At 38.8% G+C, this 20,434-nt stretch overlaps 1 protein-coding gene and 1 long non-coding RNA gene across 8 annotated transcripts in view; one reads left to right on the forward strand and one right to left on the reverse strand.

Moving 5' to 3' along the window:
• Positions 1-20,365, reverse strand: part of LOC107267772 (potassium voltage-gated channel protein Shab) — a 34,070-nt gene extending 13,705 nt beyond the window's left edge. Inside the window, exons 1-6 of one of the 7 annotated variants that reach the window (XM_015739834.2) lie at positions 19,719-20,365; positions 19,078-19,651; positions 15,111-16,091; positions 9,060-9,906; positions 5,394-5,692; positions 3,347-3,430 (exon numbers count right to left, since the gene is read on the reverse strand). In XM_015739834.2, the coding sequence (XP_015595320.1) occupies positions 3,347-3,430; positions 5,394-5,692; positions 9,060-9,906; positions 15,111-15,968 (2,088 nt within the window). In that variant the 5' untranslated portion in view covers positions 15,969-16,091; positions 19,078-19,651; positions 19,719-20,365. Of the gene's footprint in view, positions 1-3,346; positions 3,431-4,830; positions 4,834-5,393; positions 5,693-9,059; positions 9,907-14,122; positions 14,128-14,602; positions 14,629-15,110; positions 16,092-16,290; positions 16,309-19,077; positions 19,652-19,718 lie in introns of those variants that run through there. The other 6 variants (XM_015739835.2, XM_015739833.2, XM_015739836.2 and 3 more) reach the window with 6 other exon arrangements.
• Positions 16,322-18,926, forward strand: LOC112494367. The gene is made up of 2 exons (XR_003059720.1): positions 16,322-16,529; positions 17,496-18,926. It is a non-coding gene; the product is annotated as an uncharacterized LOC112494367 (long non-coding RNA).
• Positions 20,366-20,434: the final 69 nt, after the last annotated feature.

The raw sequence follows: 20,434 nt of genomic DNA on the forward strand, positions 1-20,434 counted from the left end.
CCCCCCGCCTTTCACCACACCTTTATCACAATATAGCCATCAGTCGACCATTTTCCTATCGACCATGCAAATATTATGATAAAAAATTCCCAAGATCGATTTACTTCCTAAGTAGTCCAATCTTGTTTACAAGTTACTTCAAACAGCTATATTCCCGTCGATCAAACGATTCTATACGTTCAGGATATACAGTGTAAAATGCACAAAGGGAATACTCTGTATAAAACGTATATCAATAACATATTAAAAATTTAGACCTCTAACGTAGACTGCTCCGTTGACACTTTCCTGAACTTCAATATTATGTTTCCCATCTATGTGAACTGACTAGTTTCAGATCGATAGCGGACCGAAAGACAAACCTATCTGCGTATTGACTATAGACCGGCAGAAGTCCCATTGGGAATAAAGCCGTAAAGAAAAATAAGAAAGAATAATAAATATCGCAATATAATACACGTGATACAATCTAGTCGAACAAAGTCATGTCCCATTAGACGTTTAATTCGAAGATTTTAAAACCAAATAACGACAGTTATACAAACGTGACAAGAAAAGTACAGTAAAGTATAAAAGTATACAATTATAATTATAACTATATATCTAATGTGTAACGTTACGTTCTTATACCCCTCTATCCTTTTTCCTTCCTAATTATCCAATCTCGATGATGTTTACGTCTAGAGCCTTGCATAAGAGTACATAGCGCACTGTGGATGTGAATAAAGCATCTGAGAGAACTCAAATCCTAAAATTCCTCAAAACTCCTATCGACCTCTCACAGCGACGCCGATGAAGGAAAGGGAAAATAGGACCTTTAAGTTTGGAGGGCACTGCCTGGTATACCGGGAATGTATCCGCCCGGAGCTTTCCTTTATCCCAGATCCGTCCGACCGGTAGGGTGCGACCTTTTCCTTGCTCGCGCGTCCTCTCTCTCTCTCTCTTCATATCTGCGATCCGATTCTGGAACTCCCTACCAACTACTATCCGGGACATAACTGCTTTGAAATCTTTCAAAATTGCACTGCATGCGTTCCTTTTAAACACTTAGCTGCTCTACTACTAATATTATTATGTTTTACTATGTACATATTACTATTATCACCTTGTTTAGGGCACTATTATTATTGTTATTCTTATTATTATTACTATTACTATCACTTGATTATTACCGCTATTTTTAGAATTAGCACTGTTATTCCTACCATCTCTACTGTACTCATTATGACCGTCTGCTATCATTCTTGTTTATTTTTATTTATACTTACAGGGTTAAAAGCCCTAGTGTAAAAATATTGTTCTCTCTCTCTCTCTCTCGCTCCCCCCTCTTTCTCTCTCTGTTTGTGTTACCTGTTTACTCTACAACTTCCACTGAGCTATTGCTTCTCCGTGATATTACCTGGGTATGACAGTCAACTCCGTAGCATCTACGTCAGCACCATTTCCCCCGGGGAATCCCCTTCGAAAGTTGTAGAGTACTTTGTAACACAGCAGTCAGCAGTTCGTAAGACGGATCTCACTGTCCGCGTAGGCTGGGCTCAAATTGTGTGTTTCTGATCTGCAGAGGATTTGGTCCAGCCCTTTACACGCGTATTCTGTTTATAATAATTTTTATCCAGCTATATCCTCATCCTTATCCCCACTGGGTTTCCCTAGGATATGACGGCTCAGGGGTTTGACCCAACAAAGGTACACAGTTGGATTATGGAGCGGCAGTAGCTTCTTTATGCAGAGGCAGAGCCTCACGGAAATAGGCGGGGAGGTGCTCTATTTCAAAAGATTTTTTTATTTATCTCTTTCTCCCTTTCACTACGTACTTTATTCTGCTTCCATCCTTTTTCCTTTCCTAAATTTTTTTTCAAACGCCTTTTAAACGCAACTTGCACTGCAGTTGATTTCTCTTATGCACGAAATACGCGGTTAGTAAAATAGACAAATGAATATTCGAATGACTATGACTGTTAGGTGGAGACTAGCTGAGAAATTTATAAAATACTTTTGTGCTGCGAATTAATAAAGTAGAAGGTAAAGAAAACGAGCCTATGGTAAAACGTATCGATCGGTAACTGTAAACTGCAATCGGTAATCGATAAATAAGATAAGAAATCCGTTCACTTTATCATTTGAACTAAGCTATATAATATTACTATATTCAATACTTTTCTTTTCCTTTACAGCTTTAGCCCTAAAGAAATATGCACCAGTCTATATTCAATACGTAGATCCTTCCTTCTTTCCTTTCCTTATGGCTGACTCCTCTAACGAGAAGACGTGCCAGTTCAATACGTAGATCGGTTTGCCTTTCGATCGGCTACCGATCCGAAACTAATCAATTCACATAGATAGGAAAAATAATATCGAAACTGTCAGAAAAGTAACAATGACTGGCAGTGTACATTGGATTATATCTTCGGTACGTAACGTCTTTAGGGCAAGTTTTCAAGAATATTTAAAACTTTCCGAAAACTATGTCGAGATAAACACGTATTTAGTAGATTTTTGGAAAATCTAGTTAAGACCAATAATCATAATACCAGAAACATTAAATTCGAGTAAAAATAATACATGTCAAATCCCACGTAACAAAATGATTAGACTGCTACGATATTATCATTAAATATAAATAAACAATAAATTATATATATATTCACAAAGGGACAATCGTCATCGATCGTCCTGTCTGTAAGAATACATAAAAGTCATCATTAACAAATATATGATTTGTCAATATACAGAGTAAACATGTAAACTGGTGATGACTATGGTGGAAATAAAAAATAAAAAATAAAAAGAATCAGTATAATATCGAGTTTCCAATGTGGCGATTTATTGGTGTGAACGCTACTTAAAATGTATGGACAAAAGCATTACCTAACTTTACGTGTAAAAGATTACAGACAAATCAAACAGTTAGAGTAAGTGATTATAGTGCTTGGTGTGATAACGTCACTGGAAAGAAAATAAAAGAGAGAAAAAAAAGAAATTATAGTGCTTGTCTCGAGCAGTCTATACACCCGATGGGCTATAAAGTCACGGAGATAACAAAGATATTATTATCATTCGCGAATAATAATTTCGCGATTCGATTGTTTATTTTAAAAAATTCTTTTTTGTCCGCTTATAAACTATATACAATGACATTTTCGCGATTTAGCGTTACACGTAATACGTTATTTGACAGGCGACATTTCCATTGACCGAAATGTCAGTATTATTATCATTCGCCAACGAGGTCGGTCGGTAAAGTAGAAAAGAGTTATCGGTCGAGTGGCAATCCGGTGTCTTATAGACCACGGTGTATAATGATCTCGGTCATGGAGGAAAAATGTTAGGTTATGGTAAATACCTTCGTAGTACAAAAGCAACACTCGAATTCACTAGGTAATTCATCAATTTTCTCGAATTTTCTGCTGTCTTTTTTCTCTTCGTCCTATAATATCACAGATGGGTTACACTTACTTACGATACATTTGGAGGAAAACTTTGCTCTTAACTTTTTCTAAATATTTTCAACCGCCCACTCGTCACGTCGTAAACACGATCGAACGACTTTCGGAGTTCATAATGAATGAATAAACAAAAATCTTGTCTGGACCGACGAGAAGGAAGCGAGATGAACAATAAGCTTTGTCCGTTAAAACAACAAGCTCCACTTTCATGAAACTGTGGAATTCAAGTTAAAGTGCTTGGAGGACCCCTCGAGGGCCCAAGAACCGTCATTCACGCTGCGCCTTAACTCCGTTGTTATTTGTCTTGTACGACTCCGAAGTGTGTTCGAGTGTCCCGGACGAGGAGAGTTGCAAAAGAATGAAATCTACGCAAGGAATGGCAGGGGCACTACACGAGGCACTTCAACTATCCCGGGGAGCCAGAGAGACAGTGAACAATCGATAGGCGGGATTCTGGTTCGATCGAAATATTTGAATTTCCCGCGATTTTCTATAACGACTATTATATCACAACGACTTGCAGAAATGATTATGTAATAGCGAACGTCGATATATTACATGAAACATTTAATAACGAAAAAAAGATCTGACATGTGAAAACTTACATATTACGTATACGTATATACGTGCTATTTTCATTTACCGGGTAATCTGAAAAATAAGTAATCATTCAGACTCCTATATGTGTTTTTTCTTTTATTATTATTCCAAATTCAACGTAAACAGTTCGTCTGACAGTTTGCTCTATTGAATTTTTAATGAAACCAAGGGATGCGGATAATTATTTTTATTTTCTTTTTTCTTTTTTATCGCGTATTAATCACTTCGACTCATTGATAGTCTTTCGGGCTCCTCAGATTAATCTAATCGAACGTAAATAATTTGCTGATTATTCTTCTACGGTGCTAGTCTAAATTGCAAATGAATTGGAAATTGCGATGGAAATACGTGTTTACTGAAGAAATCCAATCAATCACCATTTAAAGTTAACTGATGAAACTACACTTAGGTATTGACCGAAATGAGATTAGGTATTTTTCCAGTGATCAATCAATGTCGTTTAAACGGAGTGAAAAAGCGCGGCTACTTTGTCTACGAATAAAATATAATAAAATATATAAATTAATAATAATGTACGCTGATGATTATCGATACGCCGATAATTATCACCCGGAGAGAACGTCATAAACTTTTCCTTCGCGCCATAAACAATATTTAAATTTCATTCCACCTTAACGGCATAACGAAAACACGGAAGAAAAATAGGAATCATGGTAAAAAGACTATGAACATGGATTATAAATTTATTAATTAAAAATTATATAATTATAACATATCCAAAGGATACAGTCGCAACCGAAACTTTCGGAGAATTACTTACTGCCTGAAGACACGATAGGAAACATAATGAAAAAAAAAGAAAAAATATATACGATATTACAAAACCTATGATTAACAGTAATACCAAAGTAAAAAAGTTAGTGTCAAAACAAAGTAAAGAAAAGAAAAACATCGTATCTAACGGAGCGATGAAGAGTGAGTAGCGAAGCCAAATAATAAAAATTGAATTTTCTACGCAGGCTGTACAACAAATCCGTTAACTACGTCATATCCGTTTTACGTATACTAAACAGCTTAAGTCAAAAGGTTCATAGAGTCGAGATCTGAAGCGTGCTGAAAGTTCATCATTATTGGAGGACAAAGAAAAAAAGTGAACAACATATATTAAATAGATGTAAAAATAATTGTGATTTTTGTTACAAGCCCTTTTAATAAAAACGACAATTATTTTTGCACCAGCTTAATATTAAGCCGGGAGCGAAGCGCATGGAATGTTCGAGACGCCCCGACTCAATGCTTTTCCAATGGAGAAGAAAATCGCGCCATCGTTTTCAGGTTAATGACGTAGCTAACGGATCAATTGTCAATTGATAATGAACTTACGCTGGGTGTTGTATTGCCTTGAATCGAATGTTGCGCAGGCATCTCGTCGTGGAAGTAATCCTCGTTTTGTGTGTTGGTAGGCATGTGTTGGGCAAAATCGAGTAACCGTCGGTTCGGACTGTCTGGCGTCGTTGGTATATCATTCGGTAAAATCGGTAAACACGAGGCACTACGACGATGTCGCGAGAGAGTGTAATGCTCGTAATTTCTATAACATCCAGCTCCAGTCTGTGCAGGTCCGCGTTCACATGCAGACTCACCCTCTGTACTATTGCCATCGACACCGGACATATTGTGACCTAGAAGAATATAATAGCGTTAAATAATTTTCTTAACTAATTTTGTATTTTCTCTGTCATCAGTAAAGCACCGATAGCAACTATACAGGCTTCCCTTCTATGGTACAAATACCTACGCTTGACTAGTTACGTATCGTCGTTGTTTTGACTAGCATTTGCCGCACGGTCACTGTCGCTATAGTAATACAGCAACGTATTATATGTACTGCCGTAACGAATAACACAACGGATTAAAATTTCAAGGAGAATTTATTCTAAATATATTTGAAGGAACTAAACAATTTCAATATGGATAACAGTGAAATCAGCATAGACGAAATTACGCTCAGGTATGTAATAACAATGTCGTATAAACTTATAAGAACTAAACTGACTAGTTTCGTATGCTAGACATTCGAATGGGAAGAAAAGCGCGGCTTTTTCATTATCATTTAAAAATATACAGATCTATCACGCTATTTCATTACTATCTTTATACATTGCTAAGTAATAATTATATCAATGAATGCTACTGAATAGATTTCAAATAAACTATTCGATAAATCTCTGGATTTCCGGTAACGATGAATCCCGACAATTATTTTACAACAATTTTCAAATCACATCCCGCCAGATACAGTTCGCATGCGAAGCGCCATTAATATTACGCAATTGCACTACAAGTCCTAACTAAAAATTAATAAACGCAGAACGTAAAAGTCTTTCTTTTTATTTCTAAATTTTTAAAGCTTTCCGCAAGCATAAGTGCGTGAGACGATTTCGACATAGCGTTTAATAATAGATATAGCGATCGAATCATTAAAAATAACTTATGGGTGGATTAAGCATATACAATCCGACTGTATGCATTATACAACATTTTTAAAAAAATGTATAACAGTTAATACAAGTAAAAGCTGATCATCTCGGCTAATAAGGATCTAAAAACGAAAAGTACCAACAAAAGCAGGTATAAAAATAATAGTTCAAATTTACCATAATTCTACCGTACGCCGTAAATAAGAAAGGTAAACGCGTTACAAAGTGATTTATCGTAAATGAGCTCTCAGGCAAACTGACTGGCGGGTTACTAGGAAGAAAGTAAGTAACGATTCGTGTACGACAAAAATAAGCAATATCCATAAAGAGTCAGTTACGTGTTACAACGTTAGTGGTATTCAACCAAGGGTACGACATTTTCCTATTACTGATAAGAACATAGAAAGAGAGAGAGAGGGGGGGGGGAGAAAGGAGACAGAAAAAAGAAAAATAAATTCATTGCATACCTATATTTATAAAATGCAAATAATTATGCTAGATTGATATAGCAATAAAAGAAAGTATCAAACAATGTTTATCGACACTGCGATTAAATTCATATAAATTCCCGGTGAATTTTTGTTTACTCAGATTTTTCTTAAAAAAAAATATATATATATATGTATATCTACAATTTTCATCAGTCACATTCCATCGAGGTTATCTCTGCGAGGGGACTGGGACGTTTGAGGGGGGAAATTGAATCTTTCGAAATTTGTGTCTTTGTCTATATTTTTATTCGTTCGAGCTCACCCTCTCGCTCTTTCGTTTATCTTTTTTAATTTTTTTGTCTTGTTTTTTCTTTCGCACAATCCAATTTCTAATTATGTTTAGTCCTGCTGTATAGTTTGCGCGATGTCCGCGAGAGCCATTTCTCCTTTGCAACGCATCGACCCGCGAAGCGGAAAGCTATAGATTAAATGAAGAAAAAAAATGATAGGGTATCCAGGATCCCCTTTTGATTCTGGATACTTGATGAACATACAGGGTGTGCCACGATTCACGAATATCCTTTGGATACGTAAATATTTTATACTCGGTGAAAAATGTTGACGCGACATTGAGGTTAATGGATTTTCAGATGGACGAGATCGAAGCGATTTTTTTAAATATACTAATGTTGTATGCGCTAAATGAGAAATTGCTTGGAATTGAATTCTAAGGAAGAAAAAAAACTACGTCTGGATCAAGGGAAAAAAGTTGGCGCCTGACCACGCCCGACAGACAGCCGCATCTATTTGACAAGCTGTACGATATATGTATAACGGGTGGATATTTGAAAATAGCTATGACGTCAGAGTAATTTGAAATACGTTAATGGTTTGCGATACCATGAATTCTGATAAAAAGTGATAGACAAGGGATAAAAAGTAAATTAAAAATTCCTATTGACACAGACGTGAAAAAGTAATTAAAAATTGTATGTAATCAGTCGTATCATTTTTTTCATGATTCATTTAAATAAATACCTTATTAATATTTCGATGACGTGACACACACCTTTTTTTTTTCTTAATTCACTGTATTTGTACAGGCGATGAGAGAAAGCAGTATAGTCATTAATTAAAAAAGACTATCATCCGCAAGCCTGTCTGCGTTGTAAGTAATTCGACGAATGGACAAAGAATTTAAAAAAATAAAATAGAGAGAGAGAGAGAGAGCAAAAAAAGTAAAACGTCCATTCGACACGCAAGGGCGTGACGTACATGCAGAAAATTTCGGCAGAATAGCAGTATAGGCTAAGGATATGTAATATGAAAAAAAAAGGTGATTTAACGTAAAAATAATATCGGCGTTTAAAATAGTATTTGAAAAACAAAAAAATAAATATAGTGTATTAAAAATAGGCCACATGTACGTAAGACGTATAAATTGTAAAACGAAAAGTGGTACCTCTAAGAATTGTGTTGAATACCACTGTCTCAAGTAGTTTAGAAAAAGTTTTTCCGCCCTCGTCTGTGAAGCACGTGAGGGCGAGATTTCATCAAAAGAAATTCAGAGTTTTGTGCGAGCTTTAAGGATCTCGTAAGGAGACGCTTCCGAGTGCTATCTCTACAGTGTGTTTCAGCTAGAAGGTTCTTCGACTATTCACCGTCGACAAAGAGCGAGGAGGAGGTCTCTCTTATAGGACGCAGTATCTCATTCCTGGAAATACGTTTCTTCGCCGACGGGGCTCCCTACACTTACGGTACGGCACTGACCCATGTAGTATCTATACGTAAAAATAACGTCTTTTGGCGTGACAGATCGTCGAGATGAGATTGAATTTTTTAACGTCTTTCGTCGAGTTACGCTGCGACAATTATATACGTGCATAATATATTGACAGCCGTGGTGTCGGCCATATTGAAAAGCAGTACCCGTCATGCACTCGTGGTACGCGTACAGTCGTTGTGAAAAGTTATAATATTTACTTATACACACGTTTCGATAGTTACAAGTGACTCTACCGTGACAGCTGATCAACAAAGAGTGCAAGAGGTTACATAACCAAAGTATAACAATAATCAGGTAATAATCAGGTCTGATCGACTGGTTGAAAGGATTGAGGTTAGTAAATATGTCTTACCGGTGTCGACGATGACATCAATGAGATCCATGCTCTTGGCGAATGCGTCCCTCAGATTGATGTGATGAAAGGAAACAATGCTGCCCTCTCGCTTAGCTCTCTCTAAAGCTTCGCGACGCTTAAGAGCCTTCTCGCGTCTCATCTGATTTTTGTAGAACTCGGCAAAGTTATTGACGATAATAGGAATAGGTAACGCGATTACCAGGACACCACATATACAACACACACTGCCAATCACTTTGCCAAGAGGAGTCGTAGGGTAGATATCACCGTACCCTACGGTCGTCATGGTGATGCCTGCCCACCAGAACGTCTCCGGAATGCTTATAAATTTGGTCCCAGGCTCTTCTTTTTCGGCAAAATATGCGAGACTCGAAAATATGAGTACTCCCATCGCCAGGAAGAGCATCAGCAGCCCAAGCTCTTTGTACGAATTACGCAACGTAAACCCCAAGCTTTGCAGTCCAGTCGAGTGACGCGCGAGCTTCAGTATTCTCAGAATGCGCATTATACGGAAAATTTGAACTACACGGCGCACATCTTGAAATTGATCCGTTGCATTTTTGTTCGTCTCGACGAGGAACAGGGACACGAAGTAAGGTAGTATTGCGAGCAAGTCTATTACGTTCAGACCTCCTTTGAAGAACTTCCATTTGTCGGGAGAAGCACTGAACCTAAGCACATACTCGAGGGTAAACCAAGTGATGCAAATGGCCTCGACCATCGCGAGTTGTGGATTATCTTGAAAGTTCCCCTTCTCGTCATTCACTTGCATACTAGGAATGGTGTTGAGAGTTAGTGCTATCGTCGAGAGCACAATAAAGAGTATTGATATCACAGCTATCACCTGTAACGTGACGTATAACTCATTGTCAGTCGTATTCATCATTTTTAACGCCTAAGACTCATCCTCATGTAGAAAATTAATCCACAATTATCATAACGATCATGAACATTCATATTAACACCTACGATAATCATCCCTTTCATAATTTTTATAATTTTCTATGACATTTGACCTAACCTCAATTTTTTTTTATTTTCACATTCTCTAAAAACAAATATATATTTAATAATGCTACAAAAATTGTATCTTTCTAACCTACAATTCAAGTCAGTCAATCCTATCGTCTAACCTAATCTAACCCAACGATCCTATCGCACGTGTGTATACACCCTTTTCATGTAAATTCCCACTACGAATGACCCGCGAAAATTCAAACAACCTTAACCAAACACTCGAAACCTTCGAGTACCGCTGGATGATGAATATGACGTATAAATATTGAAAATTCGATAAATCCGACAACGAAAAACCGGCCGATCGATATAAACAACAAATAAAATATCGTAATACGTTAACGCACGTCATTCCTCGCGAATCGCACGATCAATCGTTTACTCAACGTAGAATGAAAGAAAGCGTCGAGACAAAAGCGAAGCCTATAAAAGCCATATAACAACTACAGTAATAATAACAATAATAACGACAACAGCTAATATAGATAACCGCGAGATCAGCACGTGCGCGACTCGCAACCTTAGTAGACTGTACCCCGTCGCGGGTAATGAAGACGCGAAACAGAAAATTAGAAACAAGAAAAAAAAGAAAAGAACAAAAAAGAAAAAACAACCTTCGTAACGGATGCGCAGGTAAATAGAGAAAACGAAAGAGAGAACTAAAGCGCGCGCGCATGCGCACTCTGCTGGTAACAGAGTGGGACACGTGCACGCGTTTATAGGTTATAAACGAGTCGAAATAAGAAAGCGACGTGGACACTATATTTATATATATTTAAGATCGTGATATATATATATATATAGATATATGTATATCTATAGGCATATTAACATTGAAAAGGTAGACAAAAGGCATAAACAATGCCATTAGCTTTTAGTGCCAAAATCCTTTACGCGCCCGTTTCATGCGGCGTTCCTTCAAGGATATCCCGGAGAACCCTCGTACTTATTTTTGAATTGTGCATGCGTGTTTGGCATAGAATATAACTGTATAGAGAAAGAAACAAAATAAATGATGACAACGTGTAAGCGATATGACGTATAGCTATGCTCTTTTCCATCAAGCTTGAGATATATATATATCCAAATGCCAATAAATGCCTCATGTCCGTCGTGCTAACTTCGAAGACTTTTTCTAAGGCCACAAAGCATGAACGCTTTAGCGCTAAACAAGTGGGACAACACGTGGACCGGAAGTAATTGAGAAAGGTACCAAGGAAAAATTGGATAACGGAAGTGCTAGCTGGATGGCGACAGTACGGCTCGGATACATAATTTTTGTATGTGAAAAAATTTGGATTTTTTTTTCCCCTAAATTTACTAAACTTTGTCAATTCTCGCTTTTCGCCAGAATCAAGACTGGTAATTAAGACTCGCTCATTGGGGGTGGTTGTCGGTGCGATACTGAACGTAACAGGCCAGAGGCTCTTTCGTGAGACGTTATACATATGTACTGCAAGGACGAAAAAAAAGAGCAGACGAGGAAACGGTTTTGAAAAAAAAAAACATTTTTTTTCTTTTACTTTCACTTTCCTCTCTGCTTAAAGGAAGGAACGATTGTTGCGCACGGCCAATTATGAATCGTCAAGATGGGCCGTAAGTAAGTACAAATCATTGCCATATTTGCGTGTAAAGGGGTTTTAAGGATCATCGACGTTAAAGCTCGAAGACTTAATAGGTGTAAGAAACAGATAAAAAATCTTCGTGCTTCAAGTGCGAATCACCTTTGGTAGTTTGCATCCCTCGAAACGACACACGAAAGGCACGTTTGGAGGTTAGGAAATTTTTCTTCGTACCTTTGTCGTCGTTCGAGACGAATGCAAACTGCCGAACTCGGCGATGACTTCGACTTGACTTTGACTTGATTTCAATTAAATTGACAACTCGACTTTATATTCACTGCATAGACTCTACTCTGAAGTTAGCTGCAATCGAAATTCTTCATTGACTCGAAACTTCATACTTTACAATCGATTATCGTTACTGACTCGAAATATTGATTCGATTACGATTCGAGTCGATTCTCACTCGATCTCGTCACTTCTCGACGACATCGTATGAAAATCGTTCTATAAGAATCGTTTCTTAATTTTTATTCATTCACAACTGATCGCATGGCAATATTTTTTCTATGCCCTGCAATATGTTTAATAGTTCACATTCGCCAAGCACATACACACACCGTTGAATATCCCATCAAAACCCCGCTCCCACATTTTAACTTGTACTGTATCAACATTACGTCACTATAATGTACATCGTGAGCGCCTACGCAGCGCATTACTTTATGCCCGTGGCAAAAAAAAAAAATAAATTTAAACCAGCCCTTAATCATTGCTATGTACTATAGCGAACGAGGCACAGGTATTACACACGTGACGTATGCGCATACGTCACATTATACTTTTATATATATACACATATACATCGAATGCAAAGAGGAGTGAACGAGAGGCGTTTGCTTCGCACATTTTTACATGTGGAATGTTTAGCGTGTAATGCATAAATTATGAAAATAAATAAATAAACAATAATCATTGATTGGTAAATACAAAATATACCATGCGATTTTCCCTTTAATCCGTGCAATTAATTTAATCCGTACCTGTCACATCCCTTTTCGTATTTTTTAATTTTTATATATAATATATATACAACAGAATTATTACAATACGATACTTGCTGGCCCAAGCGGAAGAGAGAACAATCGGTAAAGAAAGCGCCGTTGCACCAGTCGATTTGGCGGTTATACATGTATTGGGTTTGCATAACGTGAGATATTTTGCAATAAGAATTTTTATACTGGCTGTATATAATAATAATTTTATCATTATTATCATTGATAATGATAATGACAAAGAAATAAGTATCCCACAATTCGCGATTCGTTATACGCGTGAAATTAGCCGACGATCGATTACCAGTTGCGATGTATAAGGGTCGATGCGAACTTTACGCGTCGATATAATTCAAAGGGAATCAGAAACGACCGGTATATTTGACATGCCGGAATTATGTTGGCTATAATGCATAACGTGTTCATAATAATGGCGATTCAGATAGGTAAATTGTCTAATGTCACGTAAGTCATTGGCGCAGATGCGAACACTCCAAAGGATTCAAATGCCAGTGCCCATAAGTGCACTGTGGCCGCTTATGCATATCGTGGTATACAGCAAGGCAATTGCAGTAGATGCCTTCGAGACAGTAATGATAAATCCCAGTTGGGCCAAGTAAACGCAAACAGACTATACAGGTATACCAAAAATTAAGTTTGGTACAGATCAATTAGCTAGATATTAGACAACACACGATACTGACTGAAAGATGAAATTTGATGGATAAATTAATCCAATGATTTTGTGTAATTTGTGTAAACAACGCAGGACGCCTTCTTTCAGAATCCTCAAGCATAACGTATATATGCTAATGTACTGTATTATTATCATTCATGTATAATATATATATATGAACATCTACTTTGCTTTAATTATATATATATATATAGGCACAGAGTAATTATTTGCAAAAATTTTAAATAATCATTGACCAATCATTTTCCGGGATTAAAGTCTCGATTGACTTCTAGAGAAAATACTAGACTCGAAGGCAATAGGTATGCAAATAAGAAGATAAAGGAAAGTGGCATCCTATACCGGATACGTGTTAAGTCGGATTTACATTGGTTTTAAAGTGTCGGGCAGTAAAATGCCGCTGCGTATCGCCATATGACAAACAAAATCAATTCGCCGTTCGTCTCTTTACGAGGTGAGAAAAACGAATCGATTGGTACGAAATACTACAATTAATTTTTTTTTTCGTCATTCATTTAGGAAGCGGTGTCGAGAAGGGACGTACATGATGCCTGGTAATCACGTATAAACCCTCCCATCATCATCATCATCATCGAGCGATAAAAACCGTATTTTACTTTATCTTTTTTTTGATAAATACACACGTTAATACACTGCAGCAGCGTGTATCAACTACAAGCTATAAGAAAGCTAGGTTATGTACAGAGAGGAATAATAGCGCTGTCGTACACCACCTAGAAACGATAAAGTATATTACGTACGTCGACAAGTAAATATAATTACGTCTATAATTTTGACACTACAGTGACTAATGGATACTTACGTATGACTCTCTAAAGAAAGAAAACAGCTGAGGAAATGACAATATGGGAAGTACAGAAGTAAGTAACAGTGCCAGTATATAATATATATGCTTCTGCAAAGAATTAACCTCTTGAACAACGCTAAAAAAACGATACAGTGTATACACGCTAAAAAATGTTGATGATCGTTTGTATATTTATATGTATGAATTATATATATAACTGCAATCATTAAACTTTCAACTAAGTAACGAGCATCTCTCTGATGAACCAAGAAACAGACTCTCGCCGCGCTCTCTACGCTAAATCCGTCTATTCTGAAGTCTACGATTATTACACAGTGATAATGAAATAAGAAAAATATAAATAATATGGTGCCGTTAGCACCGTTTATATTTTTCAGTACCTCGGTTCGTATGACTCCAGCACGAGCTGCAAACGTCGATAACGTTTAAAGTGTGTTACGACAATGAAATTCACAGGGGATTGTGAAAGGGCAAGCGTGGGTTTATCGTGTTAGACTACGTGAAAGGTTAACGTAAAGAGAAAAGGGAGTAACGCGAAGGTAAGACATAAGAGTATAAAGCGTGCTCACGACACTCTTTAAATTCGATCCGTGAATCGATCCTGAGGTTGTAACATAACCTATACGTATGGTGGACGTACTATTCCCGTCTTAGAGATTACGAGCCAAGGACGCGTAACGATCGAATAAGCCAGAGTGGAGCGATCATTAAGAATGATAACGTTGATCAATCTGAATGCGTGACATACAGTCCGAGTATTGGATAAGGGAGTATGTACCGTAAAGTGCGTCAAAGGAGGACGTCAAAAAAGTTGAGTTATTTGACAAATAAGTATAGTTGAGTGTAAAGATGACGTCTTGTGGATGATAAATCGTATTAAGGACTCACCCTGGCGGCGATGGAAGTCGTAGGCTTCTCCAGAAGATCCCACAGCCATTTTTGATACTGGGCACACTTTCCTTCGCCGAATTCCTCCTCCTCGCGCTGTCTTAGCGACTCGGCCTCCTTGCGCATTTCCTCGTGCACGTGCTCCTTACGCTGATGATACTTGTGCTGACAGCAGCTCTCAAGATAGAGCTCGTCGACTCCCCAATACTCGAGATCGTCGCTAAACGCCAACACGCACATTTCGTCAACGAGATGGAGCTTACCGGTCCTATAGAAATTCAAAATTGAGCTAAAGGACTTCGGATGTCGGTCAAAGAAGTACTCGTTGTCGATAAGTGAGTAGTCGTCGCATAGTTCAGTGATGGCCTCGTGGGTATTGCAGTCACGTAGACGACCCAGCCTCGTGTGAGGAAGTCGTTCCAGAGTGCGCCATAGTACCTCGTGCTTAACGCCACCGACGTTAATGGAAACCCGCCTGTTCAGTGCCTTAGATCGCATTATCATAAAGGGCTCCGGTGGTAAGGAAGTCATGGATCTGGAGTAAGTTCTCTGTTGCATCTGCAGAGGTAAGGGTGGCGGTGGCGGCGGCGGCGGGGGCGGTGGTAGAGGAGGCGGAAGTGACGTACTGACCGAAGAAAATGGCGCGTATCTGACTTCCTTGTTACCGGTACAACCTGACATAACCGGCATACCGGTTGCCGTCGTTGCGACGACGCTCGCTGGGAGCGTCGCATCGAAGTTGAATCCGTCGCTTGTCGCCAATAGGTACGAGCCTGAACCCATCGCCGCTCCGAACCCGTTTCCATTGCGATCAGGCTCGACACCCCCGTCGTCATCGAATCTTCTGTCGCTCAGCATGAGACGGGATTTTTCAGAGGCTGCAGGGGTTATCTCACTGTGAGCAGCCGCTCTCCTGTTTCATCCGGCGGCGCAGCTTCTCTCCTTCGCCGTCATCAGTGTGATCCTTAGCCACGTCATAATCTGTAAACCAGATTTATTCTCTTCTATATCTATATATACATAGATATTTATATAATGTATAAATAGACTTTGATCACAGCATCTCCATCATATTTTTGCATTTTGATCTCATTATCTCTCATTCAACCCCTTCATTTCTTTTCATTCATCTCCCTTTCTCTCCCTATCTAAATAAATATCTTGTTTGTTAAATATCTACTTTCTCAACGGTACAGGTATTCTTCCTTCGTGGTAACTTTTCGTTCCAGTTGTTTTCACGTAACTAACTCACGTATTCCTCTTTTTTCTTTATTTATTACCTGTCTATCAAACTTCCTCGTTTCACTTGACAAATTGTCTGGGAACGCGCTCTCGCGAAACTACAGTCGCATAAAGATTTGTCTCAATTATGGAATTTCGCGTAATCATATTCACCAGCAGCGGATAGAATATTAGCACGTGAGTATTACTGGGAGTAACTTCATACGAGTATCTAGAATTTTTTGATTCTTTTCGACCATGAATCTTTAACGTCATTTATTAACTTCTTATTCGGATACGTGGCTCGTGTAGTAAACAGCTGTCTAACCTCAAATTCCGAGTATTACAGTACAAATAAGTTAAGCGTATATGCTAACACAGTGAAATTTTTGTATTACACTGTAACGTTAGCTAGTGGAACTGTTCCCATAATAAAGGTCAATTTTACTCGATAGAACTTCGGAAATCGATTTATTGGTAATCCTGGTTACTGTTTTTACCATCGTTCACGGCTGAGGTGAAAATATTTACGACTCAATGTTTGCACGTCATGTCGCAACAGTTGCCGTCTTTTTCGTGGTATGTATGGGTATGAGAATGGGGCAAAAAACTGAAGATAGAAATTAATAAAATTTTGAATTAACCCATGGCTAAGTATAGAATTACATTAGCTACGATTTCCGGGTTAGGTTTAATACCACACGATTAATAAAGAAGCTACATTTGTTAAGGGAGGGATAACTGGTGGTTATGAATAATCGTTATATACATGGCTCTGCTCTATATTTTCAAACATTTGAATTAACAAACTTGGAAATCGAAGTTTTTAATGTTGATCATTTCAGCGTTTTGTACTATCAATAAATGATGTTTACTCATAACATTTTTATATTAATTATTAATCACGATATAGCGACTGATATATTATACAGAATATATCCAGCGTATATATTACAGGGATGCATTCATTTGTAAATATTTATTAAAAAAAATTGATAAATATTTGCAAAACGTGTCAACTACTCGATGTGGTTTCAGTAAAGTTTTTGAAATTCATCCCAAGCGTTGTTACTCTGCGGAACCGGAAGTATCGCGGGGGTGGATGGTAAAAATAAATCATGCACTTCCGCATTTCACGGTATCGGCGTTCTTCATTTATTGCAGAAATCACCGCTCTTCGGTTCCACGTAGAAGACGCCTGAGATGAAATTTCGAGGATCGCGGCACTCAGGAAAAAATAGACAATCGTTTCGAAAAGCAAACGTCGAAAAATTAATGTCGAAGACAGTTCGCTTTCGTCGATGCTGATTAAGACACTCTTGTTATTCTCTGGACGACGTTTCGAGTGGAACAGACGTCGTTGCTTAACAGCATATATTTTATGGGTGAGTACAGTAAGAAAGATTATGATAAGCTTCTAACGAATACATATAGGTCCTTAAAAAAATTATTACAATTTTTCTAATATACTGTACAGCTTGGATTTGCATATACCGTACCACGCAACGTGTAAAATGCAGATAACCTCAAAAACTGTGATGTTTCAAATATATAATTACCAACGGTATAATTCTGTAATATAAAAACTAACTCAAACTATCCGTTAAATTGAATTGAGTTCCAGAAATATATGAGATCCGCATTGAACAGAGCGCAGCCATGATGAATCTTGAATAAAAGGAAAGAGAAGGTATTCGCATTGGAGTGGAGCACGCGAAAGGTCAAAGAGACACAAATATGTCTTGGCTCGACTCGAGCGTCCTCGAGGAAACATTCGAGATGGTCCAAGATAAAAAGCAGAACGTCGCCGATTTCAATCTAAAGCCGTGAGAAGTCAAGGAAGCCAAAAAGCCGTACTGGGAAGTGGTAGCAGAGAAGAAAAGTATCAAGATAGAGACACATAGTCCGTGATTCGACATAATTGATGAACGACTGGAGCCATAATAACAGCTGGATATAAAGGAGTATTGAAAGAAGAAGATTGGCAGAAGGGCAAAGGACGATAAAAAAATCATTCAAACTCGCGTTATCGACCAGTGGTCGAATGGCGCACGAAACTAGAGCGTGCGAGCCATCCTAGTAGCGACATTAGCTTGGCAGTCCGATAAGGGTGGAGAGCTACTGGCCTAGATAGGTGAGTTAGATTCGTTGTGTATCTTCTACCCCCACCACTCAAACAATTTACCCCCTCCATGTCATTTTAACCCCCCACCCTTCAAGGAGACTACCTCAGAACTATCCCCTCCCAGCTCCAGCACGTTCCACATAAGCGGGAATCGATTCTTCCTCGGTCACCTAGGCCCGAAGCGTCCTCCGTTATCCGGCAACCTCAAAACAATTATGTACTCTTCGGGAATAGGCTGATCACCAGATCCGATGTTTACATGGTCGCTGACGATCAATTTCCATGAGGTAGCTAATAGAGAAACAGCCTTCCCCGTCAGCCGGAAAACGGCAAACTACTTGGAGGAGGATGGCTGAATTTTTGTAAGATGAGTTGGACTGGGGCCTCCGAGCTTTGCAAGTTTAAAATCGCAATGGTGAACGATGTCGCGCACTTGTTCCTCTTCCTCGCGACACCTCGCCGCGGGTTCCCCGTTGTAAATACAGAAATAGCCGGGGAGACCGAGGGAGTGTGTTCCCGTGAGAGAGCCGAGAGAGAGAGAGAGAGAGAGAGAGAGAGAGAGAGAGAGAGAGAAAGAGAGATACAGATAAAACCGAGAAGTCACAGTCGCACGCGACTCACCTTTTAAAGATCGTCTATTTATCCGGGTACCGGGACATCTCACGCACCACTTCCTATCACGGGTTGACCGAACAACACAGCCCGACCACCACCAGCTACACAAGCCGTAATGCTGAACACTTTTCCTCGGTAGGAACTGCTAACTACGATCCACCACTTGTTTCACTGGCGCTGTGGGCTACGATTCATTCGGCTATCGATTACCGCGCTGTGCTACCGTTCTGCGACGTCTTCCACGGGGTACGGGACTTCCCTCTCTATGAAGTCCAACGTTGAGGTGCCCCCTCTGATCTTCATACACCCGTATTTGGAAACTCTTGCGCACCCTTTATACTTTACACTGTTCAATCCCGATACCCTAGTCGGTCACCTTCCTCAGAGCTGTAGTATAATACCAGTCAACCCAGAGGACGACCTGAGATTCGCGAAAGCTACCCGCCCGCGCTGCTCAGCTGCTTCTGCTTGCTGCTGCTGCTGCTAGCTTTGCCTTGCTGACAAGGCGGTACTTGGATTCGAGCCAGCTGTGCGCCTGCCTAGCCCGATGAACCTGACCACGCTATATCGTCGCTATTGCCTGTCGAGGAAGAATTTAAAAAAATTTTTTTATTACTTTTATTGTCTACCTATATATGATGCTTTACCTCGTAGTACAAGGTTCTCCTCCAGGTACTCTTGATGAATATTCTTTGACTCAGGGTCTCTTTCAGTTCTCAGTAGACATTGGATAGGGTGATGTGTGCTCGTGCTTGCCTTTGGGGACTCCATCTCTATGGTTTGTAATATACTGCTCGAAATTAGCTCAAGTTCGAGGGAACACGTGGTCTATAAATAAAAAAAGTCTTCTGGGGAAAAAGACAATGGTTGTGACGTACACGTGGAACAGTTGTCAAGGCCTTTTTCTTTCCGTCAGTCCCATCGGATTACTGGGACGTGACACGACGTTGGTATCATTTGTTCGATCCTAAAAATAATGAATGATGCTCTTTTCTCTTTCCCTTTCTTGTTACCCCTCGCTGGCCAGTCATACATTATTTGCAGAATACTTGATGCGCGACTTATTTACTTGAGCTGTGCGTTTAAACGCCTAGATGATGCGATAAAGGATTCTTATGCGATACCCCGCTTACGCACTGGTTGCATGATTAAATGTTCAGTCATCTGAATGATTGGGGTTGTGATGGCAAAAGTCATTCATAGATGTGTTATGATAGCGATGAAATATTGTTTTACTAATCAGGATTACTTAACTAAACATTTAGATATCTTATCGCGATGATAGATCAGTTAATACGTTGCGTCGCTATTAAATTTATCTTGATACTTTAGACGGAGAATACTCCTCTTTTTTTATTATTTT

Source organism: Cephus cinctus, unplaced genomic scaffold (assembly GCF_000341935.2).
Source record: "Cephus cinctus unplaced genomic scaffold, Ccin1 Ccin1_scaffold0457, whole genome shotgun sequence".
Taxonomy (NCBI): domain Eukaryota; kingdom Metazoa; phylum Arthropoda; class Insecta; order Hymenoptera; family Cephidae; genus Cephus; species Cephus cinctus.